Here is a 12,546-nt window from a genome sequence, read left to right as displayed (position 1 = left end):
TCACATACATTATCATATTTGCTCTATTGTCTTCTTTGATAATTACAAATTTCTATTGTATTTTCTATCCAACCTGTAAAAAAAGTGATGGCTTGCCACACAAGGTTGATAAAGAGAAAATGAGTAGGAGTGAAACGAATAGTCAGTGAAATGACCACAACATGCTAATAATAATGACTGTCTTTAACAATCAGCAAATTCCTCAAACCGAAAGATTATAAATTAAACAAAGCAGGAACACTGAATTACTAATATTTTTTTAAAAATGAAAACTTTTAGACATATTACCTCTTCTCCTCTTGACTTTGACAGAGCACCTGAAGAATCTGAAAAATGTGGCTGAATGACACAATGTTCTGTTGAGCTGTTTGAACAGGAATTCAAATTCAGTGTGTTTTGAAAATCAGAACAGAAATAAGATCAATTTATAGTTTTCAATCTCTAATTTTTATTAGATCAGTCAATATGCATTTATTGAGCATACATATCTAGCACTGTTCCAGCTATAGCAGGCCTTCATGACCTGCAGCCGGCCAAAGGCGGCCCATGAAAAATGCAGAGGATGTTTTCCTTTACATTTTCGTGGGCAGCCCGAAATCCTTTGGCATGCCCTTATGGCCCCTGAGCTGCAGGTTGTGCAGGACTGGGTTGTAGCATAACACTTTAATATTGGGGGTATTATTTTAAAAATAAGAGGCTTTCCAAATAGCTGGGAAACAGGACCAACATATGTGAATGTAACAATGAATGATTATCAATCAATAAACATTTATTAAGCACCTGTACTGTGAAAGGCACTGTGCTAAACACTGTGATATGATGATGATGGCGATAATATTGATGATGATAACAGCTATCATTTATATAGTGCTTTGAGATTTGCAAAGCACTTTACACATTTTATGCTCAACTGTGTAACAGCAGACACTCTAATTCTTCAGGTATTCAGAGAAAGAAATATTAGATGTCCCAAAAGTCTTAGTGCAGTTTTAAGCTACTAAAGCTTAAAATTAACACCTCTCTCCTCTTTTCTATTTTAAAAAGTATTAGTACAATAATTTAAAATGATTAGATTTCTTAAAAAAAAAAGACAAATACCAAACAAGATATTACGTCTCTTTCATCCACTATTTTTTCCCATAGACACAAAATAAACAATCAGTTCTGAGTTGTAGGTGGGCAAAGTCAATGAGGTGACCACACTAAGTCTGGCATCAATATAGTGAACCCCCAGGGGTGAGGGGTGGAGCACCAGCTTCTCTAATGAGTTGTAAAGGTAGAAAGGTTAGTACTTGACAATTACATGGATTAAGGAAAGTAGGGAAGAAGTGAGAGTTAATGAACTGAGGATGAAACCCAGCTTGTGAGCTAGGTGAATGGGAAGTTAGTGGTACCTTTAACAGTAACAGGGAAATCAGAAAGAGGGAAGAGTTTGACTAAGCATATGGCTTTTATCCAGACTGCAGACTAGGAAGGAACTGGGAAGGATTAGAGCTGAAGGGGATTTTAGACATAATCTAGTCCAATTACATCAATGTGCAAAATGAGGAAGCCAAAGCCCAAAATCATGATGTGATGTGCCCAAGGCTACACAGGCAATAAAGTAGCAAAAGTGGGATCCAAGTCCTCTCCTTTAAATCCAAGGCTCTTTCCATTATGACACAAAAAGCCACTGGCAAGCCAAGGTACCAGGATATGCCCAGGAACTGAGGCATAGATGCCAGAAATGAAAAGACTCTATGCTTCTCACAGAGTCATAAAGGCCAACAGGAGAGGAAGGTGAAGGTCCAGATACCACAGGCCTTACCTCCCACAGAGATAAAACGAAGCACACACAAATCACTTAGCCACTGTCTGCCTCAATTTCCTTTACTGTAAAATGGGGGTAATAATAGCACCTACCTCCTAGGGTTGTTGTAAGGATCAAATGAGGTAGTAACTGTAAAGCACTTGACACAGAGTCTGGCACACAGCAAGGGCCATGTAAATGACTATTCTCTATCCCTACTCAGATGTATGGATGGGCGAGTGGAGTACACACCTTGCCAAGCAGAACTAAATGCCTTCTAAAGACTTCAAGCAATATAGCAACGGAGCATCTAACATAACAACCAACAAGGACATGATCATGATGATGCCAATGATGACGATGACGACATGGAGTGCTTACTATGTGCTGATATCTTTACAGAATCAACTTAGCTAAATGTTAGCAATGTAACATGGGTTTGAGAAATGACTGGCATTTGTAGTTCAGGGGGAAAAGCATTCCCTTTAGTCTTGAGAGCAATTTGGGACCGCTGTGATTGCTGAGTCACATGGTGGACTTGAGTTACACTTGGGAGTTCTTAAAGGGATACACATAGTCTGTAAGAGACAGACTTGGAGAAAGGATTAGGGGTTCCAAGAACTGAGGAGCAGTGAGGAACTGGCTTTCCCAGACCTGCCTGTGACTTGAGGAAGACAAGCTAGAAAGAATCAGTGGTATGGAGGCAACTGAAAAGAGAAACTGTAAGGAGGGCTGAACAGAAGGGAACCCTCAAGCCATACAAACATCTTATAACAGAGGACTCAGGTAAAAACTGTAGGTCGACTCATCTCTTCAGGGACTGAGGAAAGTTCTATTTTTTCCCCAACTTCCCCTGCCTATGTCTGTCCAATAATAGATACTATTTACATACACTGTCTGCCTCTTCACCTAAATAGTTCCTGCATTCTGATTTTGCTTCAAACATAAAGAGGACAGGGAGTTAGCTAGAGAGAAACAAAGCTTTAAATTAGGACAAAGAGCTCTGCTTGAATGTTAGGAATTTTCTTAACTGGGGGCTCTGACTGAACTAATAACTTTCTGTTTGATACAAACTCCACAAAACCTTTAGAGAACAGGGCTACCTAGACCTGAAGTCCATTATACTGCCCTTAGGCTAAAAGTGAGCTAGTATCAGATGTGTGAAAGGAAGTGGAAGAGTGGAAACAGAAGAGGCCCTGGCCGGGCGCACATCATCTTCACCCTTTCCAAAAGGGAAACAAACAAGTACTTCCTGGAGTGCTACCTACTAATTTTACAGCAGTATTTCCAATTGTCGGCAAACTAAATACTTACATTTGGTTCCCACGGACAGGTGACTCTTCAAGAAGAGGAATCTGATTTGATCCATGGTTAAGAGGAGTGCTGGTATTCATATTTTGTATATCTGGTGCTACCCTCTGATTAGACTCTGGAGGAGGTGTTACAAAACTAGCTGCAGAAGTGTTGTTAGATCCATTCCCTTTGTTTCCATTACATTGTTTCCCAAGTGTTGATACTTCATTACCAAGACTATCCATACCAATATTCAATTCTCCAAGCTTTTGAATAGATCTGTAAGACAATTATTTCAAAACAAAAAAACCCAGTCATATTCATCACTTCACAAAGGAAGAAATCCTTGAAAGGAAAGAGAAAAAATTGTCATAGGTTATCTGTAATAAGTTTATGTTAGAAAATGATAATCACTGACAAAAAGCAATTATTAGTCAATTTACTTAAAACTGGTATCATTATTATTTCTTATAGCATTAATGTCAAAGTAACATCAGATTTCTCAAAATGAATGCTATTATAATATTCAAAATTTAACTGTAAAAAAAAATTTAACTGTAAAGCAAAAGATTTTCCTTCATTTTATCATCACTTTTCTTACATAAAAGTTTGTTATGGAATTTTCCACTTAATATCACACTTAACATTAATGTTAAAAAACAAACAAAAATTAAAGGTTCAATTAAAATCTTATTCTAACACCGGATCATGATGTAGAAGTAATCCTAGCTCTGGTATAAGGTAGCAGATAACAAGATGAGGGCCATAGTGCACAGCTAGAAGATTGGCCTGACAATCTGGTGCTAGTTTGAGACAGTGAGTTGTATAAATTTTTGCTCAAGGACTCTATCAGGACATCTAAGTCCCAGGGTGGGAGTTCCAAAACTGAGATGATTAAGTCCCCCAAGGTGGCCAGACCTGTATAATAACAGGTGTGCTGGCCCAGACTCTACTTCTTCGGTCCTGGAAGACTTAATACTTCAGAATAAGAACTCCCACCCTGGGGTCCAGCTATCCTGATTGCTAAGTGAGTATAAGCTGGCCTCAGACCACAAGACCATGATTCCAGCCAGCAAGGGCATTACTGGAAGTCTGACATTGCTGAGACAATTAAGAGATAGTGGCAGTTAATATTACATTTGGTATTAACATTTTTCCATCACAGTTGAGGTAAAATAAGATGTCAATAAAATGAATTAAATAAAATCTACTTTTTTAGAGGGGCATGGAAGGGATTCTACAGTCAATTCCAATTTACTCACAAAAAACTAAAAGGGAAGAAAATTAAGAAATACAGATTACAAAAAATAAAGTACATAGAAAAGCAAAAAAAACCCCAAAACACCTTTTTTCAAAATCTGATCTGAATTCATCTCCTCTTCCTGAACTCTTTGGTGTCTTTTTCACCAAAGTCTTTCACTAAAGTCCACTTACTCATTTTTTGTTACCATTCAGTCACTTCAGTCATATACAACTCTTCATTTGGGGCTTTCTTGGCAAAGATATTAGAGTAGTTTGCCATTTCCTTCTCTACCTCATTTTACTGATGAGAAACTGAGGCAAACAGGGTTAAGTGACTTACCCAGGTTCACACAACTAGTAAATGTCTGAGGCCAGATTTTAACTCAGGAAGACGAGTCTTCCTGACTCAGGTCCAGCACTCTATCCACTGTGCTACCTAGCTGCCCATTTGCTCACTGGCACAGAATAAATTATATTTCTCTTCAAATTAGAATATTCTACAAAGTAATAAGTACTACACTTCTTTATTACAAGATAGGGTTCTCTTGGATGGGGGAGAGGAAGCCATTAGGAAGTGGCAGTCATGTAAATGAAAATGACTAACAAAACGTTCTTTAAAAAATAAAGAAAAAGAAGATAAGTTGCTACACAGTAGCTAACGCTTCCGATTAAGGCATATAGTGAAGTGGCAAAATTAGAGAATGAGGAATCTGATAATCCACAAACTCTTAAATCAGTTACCCCACTTTGTGGATTTATGGAAGAACATGAACAAAAATAACATGAGATGAGAAGGCATGGATAGGCTGCAACCTACCCATTATAGGGGAATACTCACCTCGATGATATAACAATTCCAATGAAATACCCAACTACTAAATAAGAATATATTATCTGGAGAAAAAGATTATGGAAAAAATCAGCTATGATGTTTGCAAATTTCTAGAAAAGCACAAAACTATTAATAATAACCAATATATTAAATAAAATTAGTTGAATTTCTATAGGCTGATTTGGAAATGGATATTATATTGAAGGAATGGAATAATACATGCATATTCTGTTATGTTTTAAGCTGTAAGTAAGACAACAGCTAGTTTCAGTACTGTGTATAAAGAGAAGAATAATTAAGAGATAATGTCAGCCTAATGGTGCATATCATAGGGTCCCACAGTCCTTGGTACAGCATTATTTTATCAAGTAGTAAAACAATTAAATTAATTGTTAAAGCATTGTTTGTGAATCATCAAATTCAGTGTCACTACTATGTCCAAAATGGTGAAACTGATTTCAAAATAACCTTGGCAAGACAGAAGTTTATCAAAAATGGTTAATTCAAAAGGGAAAAGAACACTATAGGGACAAAAAATGAATTACACAGCTATAAACCAGGTCATGACTAAAGTAATTAAACACAAGTCAGAAGCAAGGGATCCAACAGAATGAGTCACCATTTAAGTGAGTCAAAGATAATATTGATGTTAAAAAATAAAACAAAAATCTAGTATAGTGAAGCTTTGCTTAATGGGGAATAATTAGGGGCAGCTAGGTGGCGCAATGGATAGAGCACCGGCCCTGAAGTCAGGAGTACCAGAGTTCAAATCTGGCCTCAGACCAAACACTTGACACTAGCTGTGTGACCTTGGGCAAGTCACTTAACCCCAATTGCCTAAAAAAAAAAAAAACCCAACAAAACAACAAAAAACAAACAAACCCCAGGGAATAATTATCCAATTTGTGGATTTTTAATGTCTTTATTTCTTTTCTGCCTCCTGTCCTATGGCTAATTCTACCCTATGGCTACAAAATTCTTCTAACTAGCCCAACTGTCTGTCTATCCAAATTGTGTTAACTAAAATCACCAGCTGCTCTGGTGAAAACTCCCTTTTCCTGGATATCTCTTCCCCTTACTCAAATCCCTATACAGTTTACTGACTGACTGCTTCACATTTCTGAATGTGAAGCTAACTCCTTACTTGGTATCCTCTGACAGAGCCTAGTTAAATGATGTCTTCACAAAGGCACAGCCTCTTGCTAGTGGGCTATTAGCAACTACCTCCTCCTCCTGGGTTAGGTGTTTGCACAAGAGGCCCTTACTCAGGCAGCCGCATGACAACCAACTTGACTCTTGCTGCCCGTGTCTGTTTTGGGCTGTCTGCCCATCCCTTTGTCCTGTATCACCATTTTCTCCTGCTGTAGCAGCAGCAGCAGCTTGAGCTCTTACTCCTTATAGCCATCTTTTTTTCTTGGTGAACAGGCTCAAGTTTGTAGGGTCTATGATTTGAGGTTGATTAGAGTCCCTTGCTGTTTAGAATATATTATTCCATTTTTTTCTACAATTTCTAGTGAGTGCAAAATAGTCTTGTGATTCAAGTTTTCTTTCCTTTATATTTGCAGGTCTTTCTCTTGACTGCTTATAGCTAGGTAACACAGTGGATAAAGCCATGAACCTTGAATCAGGAATTAATCTGAATTCAAATCTGGCCTTGAACACTAGTTTGTGACACTAGACAAGTCACTTAACCTGTTTGCCTCAGTTTCTTAATCTATAAAAATAATAGCACCTACTTCCTAAGTAGATTTTTAAAAAATAAGATATTTATAAAGTGCTTTGCAAACCTTAAAGCACTATATAAATGCTAGCTATTATTATTGGAATTACTAAATTAACCACGTCTTGGATTTTGAAATGTTTTGTTGTTTTTTTCTTCTTTCTAGAGGGCATTGGTGGACTCTTTCAATTACTGATTTATTTTCTGAATTCAGTAGTTCTGGGCAGTTTTCTTATACTATTTCCTGTTTGTGGTGTTCAGGTTTTTTGTCATGTTGTTCTGGGAGACCTATAATCCTTAAATGCATCCTATCTTCAAGATCAATAACTTTAGGGCATCTGTGAGACATCCAATTTGAGATATCCAACAGGCTGTTGGAGATGTGAAACTGGAGGTCAGTGGACAGGTTAGGGCTGGATAAGTAGACTTGAAAATCATCGGCATAAATATGGTAATTAAACCCATTAGAGCTGATATCACCACATGAAATATTATACATTATAGAGGGCGAACAGGGCCCAGGACAGAGTACCATGGGGCACTCATGGGTAATAGGCATGACCTGGATAAATATCCATTGAAGACTAGTCAGTCAGATAAGTAGAGGGAGAACCAGGAGAGATTTGTGTCAAGGAAACCTGGAGAAAGGGAGTATCAAGGAGAAGAGGATGATCAACAGTGTCAAAGGATACAATGAGGTCAAGAAGGATGAGGACTGAGAAAAGGCCTTAAGATTCAGCAACTAAAGCACTTCTAGGGCTGTATCCCAAAGAGATCATACAAATGGGAAAAGGACCCACATGTACAAAAATATTTATAGCAGCTCTTTTTGTGGTGGCAAAGACTTGAAAATTGAGGGGATGTCCATCAACTGGAGAATGCCTGAACAAGTCGTGGTATATGAATGTAATGGAATACTATTGTGCTATAAGAAAGGATGAGCAGGCAGACTTCAGAAAAACCTGTACAGACTTGCATGGACTGATGCTGAGTGAAGTGAGCAAAACCAGGAGAACATTGTACACAGTAATAGCTACATTGTGCGATGACTAACTTTAATAGACTTAACCCTTCTCAGCAATGCAAGGATCTAAGACATCTCCAAAATTCTAATGATGGAAAATGGTATCCACATCCAAAGAAAGAACTATGGAATTTGAATGCAGATTGAAGCATACTACTTGCTATTTTTTTCTTCTGTTTTGTATTGTTTCCTCTTTCTTGTGGTTCCTCCTATTGGTTCTAATTCTTCCTTACAATATGACTAATGTGAAAATATGTTTAACAGGAATGTATATATATAGCCTATATCAGACTGCATGCCATCTTGGGGAGGGAGGGGGGGAGAGAGGGAGAGAAAAATTTAAAACTCAAAAGCTTATGGAAGTGATTGTTGATAAATCCAAATAAATTAATAAAAAATTTTTTTTAAAAAGATTCAGCAATTGAGTGATCATTAGTAACTCTGTAGAGAACAGTGTTGCTTGATTGATGAGGTTGGATGCCACACTGTAGTGTTAAGAATAGAGTGAGAAGGAAAAAAATGGAGGAACCTACTGCAGATGGCCTTCTCACAGGGTTTAACCACAAAAGGGAGGATAGTTATGAGATGATAGCTAGGAGATAGAAGCCTGAAGGGTTTTTTGAGGATGGGGAAGATATGAGCATGTTTGTAGACAGTAAGGAAGTAGCCAGGAGACAGTAAAAAAGTAGCCAGAAGACAAAGAGACTAGAGATAAATGAGAAAGTGAGGATGATAAAGGGGGCAACCTGCTGGAGAAGACAGGATAGAATGGGACCACTTGTGCATAAAGAGGGGTTTGCCTTGCCATGAACAGTCACCTCATTATGTGAGATGGGAGCGAGGGTGGAGAAAATAGCAGAAGGCATCTGGGCGATTAGGACAGAAGGAGGGAAGAAGGAGGAGCACTTGGCAAATGATGACCTCAGTGTTTTCAGTAAAATATGAGCCAAGGTTCTCATGAGAGGGTAGGAGGAGGGGGAGCCATGGGAGATTTTAGGAGGGATGAAAAGGTTTTGAAGAGCTGCCGTGAGGGTAGGATAGCGAGTTAATTAGCACGGTGTAAAAAAAACTGTCTTGCCATAGTGAAGGCCCACTTCAAGTTATGGTACATAAATTTGTAATGGACCCAGTCAGCAGCATTTCCTGGTTTTCTCCTGCTTCACTGAGGAGCACGTATGTAGGAGCAGCAGCAGTGGCTGATAGGAATGATCCAAGACTAAGCCTTGACAGAGCAAGATCAAAGATACCATAAGGAGGGGGCACAAGTGACTCTAGAGGACAGGGCTAGTATAGAGTTGAACTGGTTCATCAAAAGGGGAAGGGAGGAGAGGATAGCTAGTGCAGGAGTAATGGCCTGGGGAAAAAACTGAGTCATGGGATTAAAGGTCATAGAGAGGACAAAGAACAACAGACTGTGCTCAGAGAAGGGAATATCAGAGTTCATGAAGGGAAATGGTGCATTTGTGGGTGACGACAAGATCAAGAACTCACTGACCATGGAATGTAGGGCTGAGGTGGGGTGGAGTAGCTCACGGGAAATGAGTAAGTGGAGGAATAGTTGGAGTATTTGAGGGAAGATCAATATGTCTGCTGAAGTCCCCTAGTATAAGGGCAGGAGTTGGGGAGGAGAGAAAAATTATAAACCAGGTATCAAACTCATTGGGAAAAGAAGAGGAGTCACCTGGGGGGGGTCTATAGACAACAGTTACCGAGATTTTGATTGGGTGATATTAATAGCATGAACTTGAAAGGAAGAAAGGTTACTGGAACACAGGTAAGAACCAGAAAGTGACAATGGGGAGCAAAGAATATTCCAGTGAGTTGAGGGAAATAAGTCAAAGTAGCCAGTGCTAGAAACTGAGGGCAGGAAAGAGCCAGGTCTCAGTGAGAGTCAGAAGATGGAAGGGATAGGAAAGGAAAAGATTTAAGATGAAAGCAATTTTGTTACCTATGGTACAGGTATTCCAGAAAGCATGGCAGAAGGGGTGGGCAGCTTGAGAGTATGACACTGATGTTCTGGGTTGAGAGGAATCGGAATAAGGGATGGGGTTGGTGTGGGGAGAATGGGGGAGGGAGAGAAAGGGGTCTGAGTAATAGCTGGAAGTTCAAAATTACTGAGACAGGAATGGCATGACCAAGGGGAAGTTCTTCATCATTGAAGAACAAGTTCAGGTAGGTTTTCATTGTCCACATAAGTTCTGACTGCCGGATGGAGTTCCTTAGGGTCTTAGGCAGCTTCAGGAGAGAAGGCAAATGATTGGAGCTGAAGGAATGGTGTTATTGAAAAGTGTTACTCCCTGTCCCCCTGGGCAGGCACCAGGTTAGAGACTTGGTGGAACATCCTTTGTCCTCTACTCTGGAAGGGTAGAGTCTGGTGATGGAATGGAGTTTTTCCTCTTCCCAAGAGAGGCTGGAAACCTCGTAGGAGACCTGGCACAATGGAATGATATTTTCTCTCCTTCCTTCAAGAGCAGGAGACTTGTGTGTGATGGAATAGCATTTCTTATCTTCCTGAGGGAAGCTGGAGACCATACAGGACACCTGGAATTATAGAATGGCAGGAACCAGGAAAATATTCTTCCACTAAACCACGGCTTCTTAATCTTTTTTGTGTCATGGACCCCTTTGGCAGTCTGATAAAGCCTATGGATTTCTCAGAATAATGGTTTTAATGCATAAAATAAAATACATAGGATTACAAAAAGAAATAAGATATACTGAAGTAAAGTTTTATCAAAATATTTTTCTAAAAAGTTCACAGACCCCAAGTTAAGAATATATTAAACAAAATTTTAATCAGGCCTTTTAATAAAGCACTGCATTCTTTTTGGACACAGTAAGACACACAAAACATTTAGAAGGTCTATGGAAGAACAAATAAAATTATTAAAGAATTGGAAAATTTGTTAGATAAAAAAAGATTAAATTAAAATTAAAAAGAAAAGTGTTGAGGAATAATACAGCCATTCTAATATATAAACATGGCTATTCTAAGGATAGCAATATTTTAACTGTTTCTTGCCATAGTTATAAGTCTCTAAGTATAAGCAATGCTGAATATATTTCCTGATAGCATTAAACTAGATTTTGCTACAAGAGAAGTTACAGAATTCAATGAATTGAATTTCATCAATCACTTAATAAAATGCCAATTATGCATTCAAGGCACTATGCTAGGCACTGGGGATACAAAGACAAAAAAGCCCTACTTTCAAAGAAATTACATTCTATTGGGGATTGGGGGTACAAGGGGTCAGATGGCAAAAGACACATAATAACATGTACAGAGATTAATAAATACAAGGCAACTGGAGGAAAGGAAAAAGGACTAGTAATTGATTTTTGTCCCTGGTGATATTTTAAAAGAAGGCTAAATGGGTTTTCAATGATTTAGCTAAAGGGAGGGATAAGACTAGATGATTCTGTAAAATTCTGTAAGATATTTGGCTCTATGGTTACCTAACTTGACAGGCAGATACTGTTTAAAGAAAGTGAAAAGTACTCATAACTAGTGATAATTGTTAATTACTCCCCAGGTCAGAAAAGAATACCAAGTCATTTTCTAGCCAATGGTGATCCTTGTCTGGTTAGAGAGCAAAGGACCTATGAAAGCTTCCAGAGTGTTAGTGGTTAAGGTGATTTAGCCAGAGGTAGAAGCCTGGTGAAATTGTGGAAGTGTAGAAAAAGTGGATAGGAGGGCAAAATAGAGGATGACGTACTCCACTGATACATCAAGCCCTAAGGCTACATTGGGTTTTAAGTCCTGATACCCTCCCATGAAACAATATAAGCACCCAAGGACAGTAGTGACAAAGCCCTGAAAGATGTGATTCTGAGTGGTACAGTCCTGAGCCATAACCTTGACTATGAGAAAAGAGTGTACCTGGATAAAGAGACAAGAGGAATAGGAGCTTGGTGAGCGTGAGCAAATCTGTAACATAAGGATCTTTAAGACACAAATTATTGGAAGCAAGATATGAGAACCTCAAAATTTTTAGCTATATTAATAAAAGTCATTACACACTTTTACTTTGTAAAAACTCAGTTAACTTTTTTAAAATGAAAGAATTGTCAAAAAAACGAACCTATTAAGGAACTGCTCAGTGAGATTCTGTTGCTGATCAGAACCATCTTCCTGATTTACACCTCCTTCAAGTAGCATTTGCTGGTAAATTTGTCGCTGCTGTTCCTTCTGTTCTAAATGCTGCTGATAGCGCAATCTCTGCCTATAATATTCTTGAAACTGTTCCGTTGAATCACGAAGCTTAAAAAAATTAAAATATCATATTAAAATTAATACATTTTAAAAGACTATGACATATACCTAATAAAACTACTAGTAATAACTTAAGTATAATAAACATTACAATAAATTTACTATTAAATTTACTGATTTAATTTTTTTAGCTGTCAAACATATTAAATATTGATTATGTTGTTCTATACAGAATATTAGCGTACCAGTAAGGCCAAGAGCATGGCTCAATATTCAAGTAGGCCAATTAGCTTTGAATCCCAGGTCACAGACTAAACCCCTAACCCCAACCAACCATCTCAAAAAAGATATAAGCTCATGGTCAACAGGAAAATCCAGATGGCTCAAAATAAATCCATTAGTGCTGATAGAAAAAGCAATTAAAAGCTTA

General features: G+C 38.2%; 1 protein-coding gene across 2 annotated transcripts in view; it reads right to left on the bottom strand.

The window, feature by feature from the left end:
* The window catches only part of WDR47 (WD repeat domain 47), a 78,834-nt gene that overhangs the window by 21,786 nt on the left and 44,502 nt on the right, over positions 1 to 12,546 (bottom strand). For both annotated transcript variants that reach the window (XM_027856694.1, XM_027856695.1), the window contains exons 7-9: positions 11,986 to 12,164; positions 3,104 to 3,361; positions 289 to 364 (exon numbers count right to left, since the gene is read on the bottom strand). In XM_027856694.1, coding sequence (XP_027712495.1) covers positions 289 to 364; positions 3,104 to 3,361; positions 11,986 to 12,164 — 513 coding nt within the window. The remainder of the gene's footprint in view (positions 1 to 288; positions 365 to 3,103; positions 3,362 to 11,985; positions 12,165 to 12,546) is intronic.

Source organism: Vombatus ursinus, unplaced genomic scaffold, assembly GCF_900497805.2.
Source record: "Vombatus ursinus unplaced genomic scaffold, bare-nosed wombat genome assembly UNPS02011613.1, whole genome shotgun sequence".
Classification (NCBI taxonomy): domain Eukaryota; kingdom Metazoa; phylum Chordata; class Mammalia; order Diprotodontia; family Vombatidae; genus Vombatus; species Vombatus ursinus.
The sequence above is the reverse complement of the archived record's forward strand: the minus strand, read 5'-3'. Positions and strand labels throughout refer to the sequence as shown.